The sequence below is a fragment of the Gallus gallus genome, chromosome 13 (genome assembly GCF_016699485.2).
Source record: "Gallus gallus isolate bGalGal1 chromosome 13, bGalGal1.mat.broiler.GRCg7b, whole genome shotgun sequence".
Classification (NCBI taxonomy): domain Eukaryota; kingdom Metazoa; phylum Chordata; class Aves; order Galliformes; family Phasianidae; genus Gallus; species Gallus gallus.
The window spans coordinates 8,129,081-8,143,163 of record NC_052544.1 but is presented as its reverse complement, the minus strand read 5'-3'; the positions used below and the strand labels follow the sequence as shown (position 1 = coordinate 8,143,163).

Below are 14,083 nucleotides of genomic sequence, written 5' to 3'. Positions count from 1 at the left end.
GCGCCGGGAGCTGTAGTTGCGGGGCGGGCAGCAGGCGGCCCGGGGAGCATGGCCGTCCGCTCGCTGCGGGCCGGGGCTCGGCTGTCCGTCGGCGCGGCGCGGCAGGGCAGGTGCGTGGGTGCGGGGCCCGTGCGGCCGCGGGCGGGCGGCGGGGAGCGGAGCGGGACGTGGCGGCGGAGCGGGGCTGGGCCCAGCGCGGCGGGCGGCGGGTCCGGGCCTGTCGTGCCCCGTCCTGTCGTGTCCCGTCCTGTCCTGCTGGGTGAGCCGGGAGCCGGACTGCCCCCCCGGCTGGGCCGTGCGCGGGGCGAGGCGGCTGCGTGCCCGCCGGGCGGCCCTTCCTGCGGGGCAGCTGCCGGGCCGCCGCCGTTCCGTGCGCGGGGAGCGGCCCTTCGTGCCGGGCCGGCGGAGCAGCGCGCTGTGCGTGTGACGGCCGCGATGCCTTAATGGAAGCGCTGGGTGTGGGGCTAACCGGGCAGCCGACGGCCCTCGTGCCTCCAGCACGCTTCGGCGGTGTGAAAGCTGCCGAGCCCCCGGCAGCACGTGGGAGACCGGCCCGGGTCCTGGCAGGCACAGCGGGAGCCGAGGACGGCCGGCTCTGTGCTGGGACTGCTGGCCGTGCCGTGTGCGCGGGGGGCGGCTGCAGTGCGGGTGGAGGCTCTCAGCCGCAGCCCTGGGGCAGAAGCTCGTTCTGCTGTGGGCTGCCGATGAGGAGTCCCCGAGGTGTTGTGCAGTACCGCTACCTGGTGATACGGAGCACGGCCTGTGAGGGCAGCGAGGAGGCTGCCGTCCAAAGCACCGATGCAGACGTTTCTGCGACTCAGCACTTGCATGCTTTGCCATGCAGATTTGGGAGGAGAAGGAGTGCTTGAGGAGGAGGTGGGGCAGAGTCCTTGTGTGGTCTGCAGCATTCGGGTATGGTGCCCGTGCTCCAGAAGGAGCAGTTGTTCTGAATGCAGGCCTGTTCCCATCCATTAAATCCTAACCTTTAAGGACAGCCGACAGGCCGTGTGGCTGCACTCAGCTTCTCCCCTCATCTATCTGAACGCCCTCTCTGACATCAGAGTGTAAATCTTTCTGAAGCGCCAGCACAGTCGTGTGATCCTTTCACACCCACTGGGACTTCCCCACCCCTGTCACCTCGGGATGTGTCAGCTTCCTCCTGTGGGATTCCGCCTATTTTTAGGGCAGCTGCAACCAGGACTGTGTTTCGCAGATAGAGGACAGGCTGTAAATAGCACTCGCCCTTTGTAGTGGTGTGTCTCTTTCATCTTCAAGGAAGAAGTAAACTGAGCGGTGTTTGCAGTTCTGCTTCTCACCGCTCACATTTCCCTTTGGAGTCAGCCTGTGCTTCTTTCTTCTCGCCTCCGACTTTTGAGGCAGGCTTGTCTGAACAGCCCACGGCACCCGGGGCGCTGCGCTGTGCGGGAGCGCTCTGCAGCGTGGTTTCACTACCTGCGGGCAGCACTCCATGCCTGCAGCTCTCTGCTTCACGTAGGCAGGGCCCCCGAGTGCAGGCACAGCTCGCTCACGGCCCTCTCCTACGCACCGAAACACACCCGTCTGTGTGCTGTGAATCACCCGCGTGTGGAATCGACTCAGCCGGCTTCGCTTGTCGGATGCAGAAGAGTTGGCTTGCTTACATTGTGTTGTTTTTTGAAGCTGCAGGTGTCTAACCTGGGAGGTGCTTAGCAATGCTGCTTTCTTAGCTGAAGCTCAGCTTCTCTGGCTCATCTGCAGCAGGGCTGACCTCCCTTCCTGCAGCTCTCCAAATGAAATACAAGAAGGTGAAGGACGAGGCTCGTAGTTACTGCTTACCACAGCCATGCTTTTCCCCACAAAGAAAGCTTTCCAGCTATTAAAGGTTTGTTCGTGGGTTTTGAAGGCGTAGCAAATGCGTTCCTTCTCTTCCCTCACCCCTGGCCAAGTCCTCTTTCTGTAGCTTTGTTAAGCAGGCAGTAGGACAGGTGGGACAGGCATCACTCGAGGTGGGGTGTTGTGCCCCAAACAGATCCCTCTGCTGGATGTTGGGTTTTCTCTTCTTTGGCACCGTGGGAACGCAGAATGGTGGTGTCTGGGCAGCTGACTGGGAGGCACTCCTTGACCAGCCCTTGCCTGGTTCCTTAACAATCCATGCCAGGAATGTTCTACTCCAGAGCAAATGCACTGAGCAGAAACACTCACATCTGCGTTTGGTACATAATAGGAATAGGAGCTGTTTGCTGTACAGATCATGTTTTATGTACCCACCCACAAAAACTATAGATGCAGATGTCTTCAATGGGAAGGGGCAGTTTGTCATTAGTGCTGTGGGAGATCGAGCAACCCTTCATTCAAGATAAAATGAGGGCACACCTCGGCTGCTAAGTAGGGAGTGGTAGGAGGTGCTTGTCGGTCTTTGGGCAGGTATATCTCTTGAAGTGTGCTTTGGTCGCACGGGTAAAGCAGTCTCAGGCACCTAAAGGGACACCTCTGCCCTTCCCCACATTGTCCTTCCCACATCTCTCCAGGCCTTGCACGGTCTTCTCTTTTGTACTGGCACTCGCGCTCATCTCATAGCCCAGCAAACGTTTTTGAGCGCACTGAACAGAAGGCACTCCTGGTGGGTTTGATTTTTGGCTGGTTTAACTCCCTGAGCCTTCATTCTGTGGAAATGAGACAGTCCTGGAATAAGGGATGTGGACCCATCCCACCCAGCTGCCTGTAAGCTCAGCTCGGCTGGATTGCTGAGCAGTACTGGAGTCTCATGACTGATTTGATGGACACCGAAACAAAAGCAGTGCCCTTCTGTGACACTGTACCCAAGCAGAATGGCTTTGCTGAAGAGCAGGGAAGTTTAATGGTGTGGGCCTGGTAACGTGAGCTCAGCTGTATTGATTCTGAGGCCTGGGTGAGCTCGTCTGTGCAGGGCTGAATTGTGCTGTGTGAACACCGATGTGAATCGGTGCCTGTGCAGCGATCTCTGTGCTGTGCTGCCTTTTGCTCAGCACATCTGCGCTTGGTTGATTCAAACCCCTCCATTGCAGGGGATGCTCTGCAGAAGAGCTGTGGTCTTAAGGAAGAGGCTCACTCTTTCCTGCCGTGCACGTACTGACGGCTGGCAGGTGGTGTGTTTGGCCCCTTTTCCCAGCAGCTCTGAAGGTTCTGCAGAAGGCTCCAAAACGAAGAGGAAAACTGAATACACCAAATACTGTGTGTTTGCACTCAGGAGAACAAACAGATCAAAGTACCTGAGGATCAGTTCCTCTGTTGGTCACCAGTATGACACATGTACATCCTTCCGTGGTTGTTGTTGAACTGCTTCATGGAAATCCACATCCCAGAAACCCACAACCTCTGCAGCGGTGTGACTTTGCCACCAGCGTGTTTTCTTAGGGTAGCAGGCTGAGCTCTGTCCATACATATCTGCCCACGTTCACAGATCTTGCTGAATTTTGCTCAGAGCTTTTTATTTTTCTTTTACATACTCGTTAAAGCATCTCTCATACCTGCCTCCTTTTCAAGAGTAGCTTGCAAAAACAATTTGGAAGTTTACTTTCTGCTGCTGCCCACCTGCAACGGGAGGTTGGTAACAGTGCAACCAACAGACTGTTGTTCTGTCAAAATCTGACTCTTTTCAAGGTATGTCAGGGAGGTGGCGTACAGAGACACGAGTCCAAAAAGATTTCTTCAAAGTGTCTGTCTGTTTTCTATGCTAGCTGCCTGTCTCCCTTGAAAAGAGCTAAAATCTTGCCTGGAATCCTGTGTGCCTGCTTTTAGTAATGATGCGAAGCTGAAACTCTTTCATTTGACTGTGTTGGAAGTTAACTTTCCCTTTCTTGTCACCAGTCTGTATTTCAGGGAGTCCCTGTGTGTTTTCAGCACTGCAGCTCAGCAGAGAAGTACAGGAGATGAGTGTGGGCCAGAAGACCCCCGTGATGAGCCGAAGCATCCCCTTTCTGACTGTGCCCTAGAGCACAAAGCCATCAAATTGGAAGAGCAAGTTCGGGACTTAACTGTGAGTTTGCAGCTGGTGGCATCACTGACTTTCATTTGGGCCCCTTGACTTCCACTTTCAGCCTTGTCTTGTTCTGTAAGAGCAGCTCTGCCTTCCCCACAAACACCAGCTGATAGTTTGATCCCAGCAGGCAAAACTGTATGTCAGAGGTGGGCTGTGGTCACGGTGTTGTACAGAGGGAATGTGAGTAGCTTTGCCATGGTTAGTATCACAGATTGTAACGTCCTGGGTCTGAGAAGTCAGCTTTGGTGGCTGGTGAGAGGAATAAATACTGCAGCACAGGGCAGTTCTGGGGATAATTGTCCAGAGTACAAGTTCAGCAAGTGACAAATGAGCTCGTCACAGATCTGTTGCTAAGACCTGCCTGCTGGAGAAAGGAGTGTCTCAACAGGCACAGTGAGTCATGCAGAAGGCAGCAGCCTGACAATGTGCTGAGCACTGAGTGCTTCTGGCCTTGGGTCTTTTGAGGGGGATGCAGTTGTGCTGATTAATCAGTAGGAGAGGGATTGGCTTTGCATGTTCCAATGAAAATGCTGGAGCCCAGTGCAAATCTCCTGGTGTGTAATGGCTTCTTTTTCAATGGTATCTCAGGGATCGCAGTTTTGTCAGAAAAAAATCAGCATTATGTCATTGTCTGATGTCTCCTTTTGCTGTTACAGGAACGATACAGGAAAGCTTTGGCAGATTCTGAGAACGTCCGGAGGAGAACGCAGAAATTTGTGGAAGATGCCAAGCTCTTTGGTGAGCAAAGCGACACAGAGCTGTGTCTGCTGCAGTAGCCTGCCTGAGCACACAATGCTGATCTGCAGCTTTTCTCTCCCCTCTGCTCTGCCTTTGTTTGTCATCAAGTGTGGCGTGATGTTTGGCCTGGTCTGCTGGTGGCTGGGTGTCGCTCCTCTCTGTCCTGTCAGTGTTATTTCACTGTTTTATGGACTTTTCTAAATAAAACAGGCCTGGTAGTTGTGCTCGCTTGATGGAAATTGCAGGTTGTTCTGTGTGCTGAGAATTGGCTCTCGCAGGATGTTGTTTTGTGGGTTTTCATCAAGTTGTGGTCTCCTTTATTATATTAATAGTCTCTTCTTCTCTGCTCTGGCTTTTAGGAGGTGCATCCTGTCTGGGACAAAAGGGGGGTGGTTGCTATATCAGATGGTCTTTAAAATTTCTCCAGTAAACATTTTAGCAGCAGTGGAGTGAGTTGGATTGCAGGTTGGGAACTGAGACAGGTGAAGGCAGAACATTGCTGTGTAGTCACTGCTCTCTGCCATCTCCAAGAATGAGAAACCATTGTTTTCCATAGCACGTGTAAAGCTTTATTTATTAAAGTTACTCATGGACTGGGGCACAGGGCATCTGTAGAGCACTTAAAGTAGATCCTGGTGTAAAAGGAGAAGGTTTGGTGGATGGTCTGCTTTTTGTTGCCCCTTCTTCACACTTCTATCATTCTGTACATGCTGAAATGTGTGTACAAGCACAAGCAGCACTGAACTATTGTTTCTCTTGTCTGTTTTCCTGATGTATCTTTCCAGTACGTTAGTTGGGATCAGTGTGAGGGGAAACTGGTTTTCCTGAAATTCCTGCACTGTGTGATGCAATATTCTGTAAACGTGTATTATCTACACCCAAAATGGGTGTTTTTTCTAAGGAAAAATGCTGTGGTTTTTTTTCATGACCAACTATTTTATCCATCCTTCCAGAGCAGTTTTAACTTACGAATAAAATTGTGGATATACACGTGAATGGTCTCATATTACACTTATTTCCCTCCCCTGTATTTGCTCCCTATGTGCGTGGACATGTGGCTTTCAGACCTGTGACTTTTTGCCTGGATGGGCACCGTAGCTCTGTGTGTTCTGTCTGTTGTCCTTCATTAATTTCCTATTTCTTTGTTCCGTAGGGATCCAGAGTTTCTGCAGGGACCTTGTGGAGGTAGCAGATATCTTGGAGAAGACTGCCGAGAGTGCTGCGGAAGAAGCAGAGCCTACGAACCCAAATCCAACCCTACAGAAAATCTACGAGGGCCTCTCTCTCATAGAGGCCAAATTGCAAAGCGTATTTGCCAAACATGGCCTTCAGAAGATGAGCCCTGTTGGCGACAAATACGATCCATACGACCACGAAATAGTTTGCCATGTTCCAGCGGAGGGAATGCAGCCGGGCACGATAGCACTGGTGACTCAGGATGGCTACAAACTCCACGGTCGCACTATCAGACACGCTCTCGTTGGCGTGGCTGTAGAGTCACAGGAGTGAATGTGGGTTTGCCCCTTGGCATCTGGGACCTGACTGGGCTGAGGACCTCTCAGCGCTCGTGACAGCTGCAGCTGCATGTCTTTACTTATTTATTAAGCTAGGTTTGTATTGTGCGTTGGCTTCTTCGTAATGCGTGCAGTCATTTTGCCATTAATTATAAGGTACTTGTATATTTAATGATCCTTTTTGGAGTATGTGGAGTAGTACTAGGAGTTCAGCTGTTTGGCAGAAATGTGGCATTATAGCCCCGTTCTCTGATGCTCGTTTCTCCATTAGAACTTGGATAGGGAAGGGGATAGGAGAAAGAAACAGAAATTCCCTGAGATTTAGGGCATCTTGTCTCTCAGCTGCATCTCTGAAACAGATTCCAGCAGTGGCCTTCAGGCAAGTAACTCTTCTGCCTCAGTTTCTCTATCTGTATTGAGGGAATATAATAATACTTATTGACCTACCTCACAGGGATGTGGTGAGGCTTTTTCTTTGCAGAACACGCAGAAGAGGAAAAGCTCAAAGAGCTGAGTATTATTATCAGGCTGATTTGGGTACCTTCCCGTGTCCCCAGGCCCCTTAGGTGGGGCTTGAGATGGTTGATCGCTTGGAGTGACATTTAGGGCCATTTTTTTCTTAGGTCACTTCAGGGAAATAATCCTGAATTAATGAAATCTGTCATGCTGTAGTTGGATAGGTTGAGGTTTTAAAGAGAATTCGGATGTTACGTCATTGTGTTAATATTTGTTCTCTAGGTGAAATTTCAACTTGCCTCCTAGAGGTAAAACAGGGAGTGGTGGTTCTTGGTAGAGCCAGAAGAACTCCTCTCAGATCTCTCTTTCTCCAACCAAAAAAGTGTATTTTAGAGGAGAGTAATCCCTCTTCCCTGGTGGGTATTTGTGCATCTTTCAGGCATGATAAACGATGTGCTTTTTGTTGCAGCTGCTGGCGAAGTGGAGATGTGCCCTTAAGTAGGAAATCTGGACCGCTTTATTTTCTCAAGCTCTCCGATAATGGTACTCAGATAACACTAACTTGTAGTTGACATTCAGATTCTACCGTTGTGTACTCATAGTAAATGTGAAACCCTTTGGGTTTTTTTTTTTTTTTTTGACAAAAGGAGAAAGAAATCTTTTCTACAAAAGTCTCAAGTGTCCTTGAAACAGTTCTAGCAGCGGTGACAAGAAAGGAAGAGGAGCAGAAGGCGGGGAACTGAAAGCTGACCTCAAGCCATGCTCCTAGTTGGAGGCATGTTGTTGTCACAGTATGGCATATGTATTTCCCAGAGGTCCTTTTGCCAGGGAGTCCATTTATCTCAGCTGAAAGGATGCAGTCACCCATTAAGATCAGAATTTAACCCTTGAGAGAGCAGTAAGCAGTGTAGTGACAAAAGAATTGTATAAGCCAGACTGTGGTTTGCACTATATAAAACCCCCAGGCACGGTGGTTTTCAGGTTATTTCTTACAAATTCATTAATTCCTGCCTTTTTACTTATTGGAATTGGATCTATGGCCTGGCAGTTGTTTGAGATCTGCTTGCAAAAGCTCTTTATTGTGGTGGGTGCCATCACTGGTCTGGAAGAAAGCTCATTCTTCTCCCCTTCCTTTGCAGGTTTTGGTTTTGTAATCCTTTTGTGACGGACTTCAGGGTAACAGCAGCCTTCAGTTAGCATCTGTTGGCATTATTTCGTGTGGGGAGACTATACACAGAGCATGTGCAGCTAATGGCTTGTCATTATAGAATTTTTAGGGAGGTGCTTGCTTTGATATGCTTCACACAGGCTGCTTTGGTGACTGCTATATGTGGGTGACCCGGTGTGGTTTTCTGCCTCTGAGTAATTAGGTTTGCAGAGAGGGGCTTGAGATTTCAGCTCTGGGACCCTGCTTCGTGGCAGCAGCACATCGCTTAGGAAAAGCTCTATTCAGTGCTCTTGTTTATAGCACTGTTGGAAATGTTAGAGTTACAGAGGGCTTACTGATCATTGGACATGCCACCTGAGTGGCCAGATTGTGCTGTTAGCCAAGACACAAAGCAGGTGACATTTGCAAGGTGGCAATGCAAGTCTTGTTGTTCTGCCTCATGACTGCCTGCAGCCTCTTCTGCAGAAGCTGTATGTTCAGCAGGAGTAGCTCGGGTTCTCCTCTGCCTCTTTGCTCCCTGGTAGATCAGCTGAGCCATTTGCAAACAGGAGGGGAGAGCCAGCTGTGGAAATGAATGTGTGATGTGAAAGATTATTTATCGGGAACTGAACAGAAAAGCAGGCATGTTATGCAGGAGGTCATTTTCACTCATAGAAAGGCTGCAACTTACCTGAGCCATACTTAAAGTAGCAGGTGGCCAAAAGTGATGGGATCCAAAGCACCTTTGAACCGACCCACTGTGCAACCTAACTGTGAAAGTATGCCACGTCTGCTTGGTCCACCCTTGGACTGTTTTCTTAGGCCTGCCTGTCACCTCAGCTAGTGTGCACTCTTTTTTGCCTTAAAGTACCCTCAAATGCACTCCAGACGCCGTCTGTCTGTCTGCAGTAAGAGGTTATTGGTTCAGCTGGTGTATCTGGGCTCTGCTTGCACTGAGGCCCTGCTGTGTGGCTGGAGCAGGAATCGGGGCTCAGGTTCCTGTGCAGTTTCTGACCCCCTCCCCCCCCCCCAGGCTATTTTCCTAGGTTGTGCCCCAGTTTTGTAAATCTGTGAAACTTCTGTAGATCTAATTAGGCTTTATGATGGTTATTGCAAGATCTAAGTAGTGCTTAGTGGCTCTTGCAGAAGTTACCAAAGACTGTTGTTGTTTGTCCTGATCTCCTGCTTGCTTTCAATCGTGAAAGGGAAACGAAAGACCCAAACGTGGATTCCATCACAGAATTCACACTTCCTAGGCAGAATTGCATTCCCTTGCCTTTCAAGCACACTTAATGCTCTCTTATTGTGGATGAGATTGCCTAAGGGTGGAGTGAGTTTCTCCTCTGTGTAGCTTCCCTGTTTGTGCAGAGCTCACACGGCACGGTGGGATGGTGGGATGAGTCCCCCTCGGTGCTCTGCAGTGCCACCAAAGAGTCTGACCCGCGAGCTGCTTCCCTGCTGTCACTTTATTCAAACCACGTTGGAGTTTGTCAGAAGGGATGGGATAGCAGAGGAGAGCGATTGCTGCCCACCTCTGTACCTCCTGCTCCTCTCCACTTGCTCGCCCAGCCATCAGCTGAGCCGGGAGTGCAGAGCAGGTAACCCATTGCGTGCTGGTGACACGTGGGGCTGCAGCTGTGCTGTGGGAGGCCGGGCAGCCCTGCACTGAGCCCGGCTGTGCTCCTGGCTCTGAGCGGGAGCAATGCAGAATGTGAACGTCCCTTTGCAGACCTTAAATCCTCAGCTCTTCCCCGGCAGGAGCTGCTGCTGGGACAGAACGGCTGCGACAAAGCGATGGCTGCGAGAAGTCCTCTCACTTTTTGTAAACTGTATTTCAGTTTTATATTGTGAATACTGTCGTGTGTTTTATTTTAAAACGTGAGATGTTTTGGTATTACTTGCAAAGTCAAACGAACAAAGCGTTGCTCGTCTCCAAAAATCTGAAGTCCATTTTAGTTGGTGAGAAACCTATGTGTGTGTATATATATATATACTGTATGTTGTGTTTCTGTGCTGTGCTTACCCAACGGTTCTGGCTGTATGGAAGACCCGAGTGTGGGACCGTAACTGACAACAACATTTGAGTTAATGTTGGAAAGGGCTGCTTTTCTTTACGTGTCCAGATGCTGTCCTTTGCTAATAAAAAAGAATGGCAATTGCTGCTTTTCCTTTCTTCTCCCACTCATTCCGAGTGGCGCTATGGATTGAAAGGGCTGTTCCTCAGCTGGTTACCTGCAGTAAGGACTGTGCTCTGCCTCTGAGAAGGGAGCAGGGAGGTCGTCCTCCCTCGCACAGTGAGCTGTTGGGTTTCTGTGCTGGCACTGTGCCTGCTTTCATGTCTGTTCCTGGCAAGTCCTGCCATGCACTCCCGTGCTTCATTCTGCACGACTCTTAGCAGTTGAGATACGTTGTCTTGTGTCATCTCTTGTCATTCTGTTCCCTCGTTGCTTCATTTTGCTGCGTATTTGTGTGTGTGAGATGTGCAGTAGCAAGCATGCTCTGCTTAAAAGACTGTTCCAGGTCTCGCGCCATCCCCAAGCTCTTTATTCTTATAAGGATGTGCTGGGGAGAATGTCTGCCTTTCTGATATACCGTGATTGCAGCGGGCATCATTCTCCCTTCCTGCCCCCTCTGCACCAATGTCCTGTTCTGCATTCCAGGCTCTGCTTTAGCCCTGAAGGTGCTGTGCTGTATCAGCAGGCCTGGCCGTGCCCGTGTGTGCTTCTTCCTAGGGAAAAAAGGAAACAACTTTGCAAAGCTCTTCCTGGGGGAAGAGCTGCATTTTTGTGCGGACCGGGCAGCACCGTCATCCCCTTGCGATAGCAGAGGCAGCTTCCCATTCTGCAGCCCTTCCTCCTGGCCTGGAAGCAGCTGTGATGGCGTTGCTCCATGCGTTCACGAACCAAGAAACGCTGCTAGCTGCTGCCACGCCAGTCGCTGCTGGCTCTTCTGCTTTTCCCCGCAGCAACAGTGAGAGCCGGGAGTTTGCAAACCGCAACCTCCCGTCCGCAGCGTGAGCAAACGCGGGCGTTCCGCTCACGGTCAGCACGCAGTCGGGCCGGCAGCGCTACAAGCAGCAGCGCGCCCTGCCTGGGGCTCCGACGCCGCGCGGCCCTCCCGCCTCCTCCCCCGGAACGGAACGCGGCGCACCGCCCCGTGCCCGCGCGCGGCAGTGACGAGCCCGGCGCGGGGCCACGCGCGCTCCGCAGCGCAGAGCAGCAGGCGGCGGTGCCGTGCCGTGCCGTGCCGTGCCGTGCCGTGCCCGCAGCCGGGGGGCTCGGGGCTGTGCCTGCCGCGAGGGGCGGTACCGCCGAGCCCCGCCGCTTCCCCCGCCGCCCGCGCCATGGCCCCGCCGCGCGCCGCTCTGCTGCTGCCGGCCCTGGCCGCCCTCCTGACCGTCCCCGTGGCCGCCCGCGCCCCGCCGCGGAGCATCGGTAAGGCCGGGTCGGGGGGAGGCGGGCGGGGAGCCCGGAGCCCGGCGGGGCTGCGGCACCGTGCCCCGGGCGCGCCGCCAACCCCCGCCCCTCTCTGCCCGCAGCCGTGGTGGGCGCCGGGCTGGGCGGCTCGGCCGTCTCCTACTTCTTGCAGCAGCACTTCGGGCCGCAGGTGCAGCTGGACGTGTACGAGCGGGACGGCGTGGGCGGCCGGCTGGCCACGGTCACCGTCAACAAGCAGCAGTACGAGAGCCGGGCCGCGTCCATCCACGCGCTCAGCCTGCACATGCAGGACTTCGTCAAGACGCTCGGTGAGTGCCGTGCGATCGGGAGGACGCGGCGGTACGTCGGCACGATGGGCACGAGGTGTCCCAGCGCCCCGACCCCGCTGTGACCGCACCGTGGGGGCTCCGGGCCGACCTCGGGATCCCATCCGGCGGCGGTGCCCCCCCCGCGCGACGCCCGAGCACGTGGGCTCTCCCGCCGCCCGGCGCCCACGCAGGAGCTCGCTCACCCCGTTACCGCGCCCCACCCCCCGCCCGGTGGGCCCCTCTGCTCCCCGCAGGGCTCAGACAGCGCCGCGACGTGCCGGGGAAGAGCGCCGTGTTCAGCGGGGAGCACTTTGTGCTGGAGGAGACCGACTGGTACCTGCTGAACCTCTTCCGGCTCTGGTGGCACTACGGGATCAGCTTCCTGCGCCTGCAGATGTGGGTGGAGGAGGTGATGGAGAAGTTCATGAGGTAGGGCCGTGGCGGGGTGGGGAGAGGGATCGTCCCCGACACCGGGACCTCACCCCGTGCCGCCATCCCCCCCCGCAAGGATCTACAAGTACCAGGCGCACGGCTACGCCTTCTCCAGCCTGGAGGAGCTGCTGCGCTCGCTGGGGGGTGAGGCCTTCGTCAACATGACGCGGCGCTCGGTGGCCGAGGCTCTGCTGGAGGTGGGCGTCACGCAGCGCTTCGTGGATGATGTCATTGCGGCCGTGCTGCGCTCCAGCTACGGCCAGTCGGTGCTGGTGCCCGCCTTCGCAGGTGAGGATCCGTTGCCCCCGTGCGAGCGTCCCCCCCCGGGGTCCCTCCCCGAGCACGGCCCTGAGCGCCCTCCCCTTGCTCTCCCCAGGAGCCATGTCGCTGGCGGGGGCTCAGGGCAGCACGTGGGCGGTGGAAGGAGGCAACAAGTTGGTGTGCTCGGGCCTGCTGAAGCTGACCAAAGCCAACGTCATCCACGGCAGAGTGACGGGCGTCTCTCTGCACAGCTCGGGTGAGCCCCACCGCGGGGTCTGCTCCAGCCCCGTGCACCCATGGGTGCTGCTGGCCTCGGGGTTGTGGATCTGCGCCTGGAGAGGGCTTGGTGGAGATGGGCTGATGGTTGGACCTGACAGTCTTAGCTGCCTTTTCCAACCATAATGGTTTCGTGATTCTGTGAGGTGGGTGGTGGGGGCTGTGGGGTTGCTGGGGGCTCTGGGAGGCCCTCTCTCTTTCTGAGAGGCTGTCTGTCTGTTCTGAGAGGCTGTCTGTCAGTCTTGGCCCTGCCCTGCAGACCTCAGCCCCAGGGTCCCTTAGGTCCCTTCTTTGGGCTCACAGGGTCCCACTGGCACTGTCCGCGCTCCAGCGCAGCAGGTGGTCAGATGGCTGTGCTCTGTGGAGGGCAGCTTTGCCCCACTTCTCCTTACCTCACCAACATGAGCTTCTGTAGAAGCTTTCTCCCGCAGGCTCCGTAAAACGCTCTTTCTGTTGCCCTAATGCAATCAGATGCTATGGTCCAGCACTGGAAAACCGGGGGGTGGAGGCAGTGGTAGAAAGAAGTGGAGCAGAAGGTCTGGGTCATGCAGCTTGGGGTCAGTGCTACACCCACTATCTGCCGTCTCTCTTCAGAGGGCAGAGCCCTGTACCAGGTGCACTACACGAGCAGCGAAGGCCAGGGCTCGGCGTTCTACGACATGGTGGTGGTGACCACTGCCCTACACCCCAGCAGGAGCAACTTCAGCTTCCAGAACTTCGAGCCGCCCATCGACAACTTCCCTGGCACCTTCCAGCCCTCCGTCACCTCCGTGGTGCACGGCTACCTCAACTCCTCCTACTTTGGCTTCCCTGACCCCAAGCTCTTCCCCTTCGCCAGCATCCTCACCACCGACACTCCCGCCCTCTTCTTCAACGCCATGGACAACATTTGTCCCGTCAACGTCTCGGCGGCGTTCCGTCGCAAGCAGCCCCAGGAGGCGGCGGTGTGGCGGGTCCTCTCCCAGCAGCCGCTGGACAGGCAGCAGCTGAAGACCCTGTTCAGGTCCTACTACTCGGTGCAGGTGACGGAGTGGCAGTCGCACCCCCACTACGACTCCGCCAAGTCGCTGCCGCCCATCGTGCTCCACGAAAACCTCTTCTACCTCAGCGGCGTGGAGTGGCTGGCCAGCTCCATGGAGATGATTGCCGTGGCGGCCAAAAACGTGGCCCTCCTGGCTTACAACCGCTGGCACCAGGACCTGGAGAAGATAGACCAGAAGGACTTGATGCACAAGGTGAAGACTGAGCTGTGACGCATTGGGTGGTGGTGGGCCGGGAGCTGCTGCCTGTAGTGGGCGGGGGTGTATTTATTGCCTTGGGATCACCACGGGGGTTGGGGCAGGGGGCGAAGGACAGGCCGCGTCCAGATGACTTGAACATGTTTTTCCTCCAGGATTACAGCCCCTGTTGCTTGTCTGTGCCACGCGCTGGAGATTTCTCCCTTCCCCTCCTTGGGTGGCACTGGAATGTGCTGTGAGGAGGGGGCATCTTGCATTGGGAGGGACCTCGTGGGGCTT

General features: G+C 54.6%; 2 protein-coding genes and 1 long non-coding RNA gene across 3 annotated transcripts; 2 read left to right on the top strand and 1 right to left on the bottom strand.

Moving 5' to 3' along the window:
- Positions 1-12: 12 nt before the first annotated feature.
- GRPEL2 (GrpE like 2, mitochondrial) lies at positions 13-10,010 on the top strand. The gene is made up of 4 exons (XM_015293702.4): positions 13-110; positions 3,826-3,994; positions 4,654-4,735; positions 5,889-10,010. The coding sequence occupies exons 1-4, from the start codon at positions 49-51 to the stop codon at positions 6,242-6,244; spliced, it is 669 nt and encodes a 222-aa protein (XP_015149188.3). The 5' UTR covers positions 13-48; the 3' UTR covers positions 6,245-10,010.
- LOC124417186 lies at positions 7,299-10,971 on the bottom strand. The gene is made up of 2 exons (XR_006931437.1): positions 10,657-10,971; positions 7,299-10,580 (listed from the first exon to the last, which is right to left on the bottom strand). It is a non-coding gene; the product is annotated as an uncharacterized LOC124417186 (long non-coding RNA).
- Positions 10,972-11,023: 52 nt separating this feature from the next.
- PCYOX1L (prenylcysteine oxidase 1 like) lies at positions 11,024-13,985 on the top strand. Its single transcript, XM_414526.8, has 6 exons — positions 11,024-11,286; positions 11,391-11,597; positions 11,852-12,026; positions 12,106-12,317; positions 12,406-12,546; positions 13,161-13,985. The coding sequence occupies exons 1-6, from the start codon at positions 11,196-11,198 to the stop codon at positions 13,817-13,819; spliced, it is 1,485 nt and encodes a 494-aa protein (XP_414526.7). The 5' UTR covers positions 11,024-11,195; the 3' UTR covers positions 13,820-13,985.
- Positions 13,986-14,083: the final 98 nt, after the last annotated feature.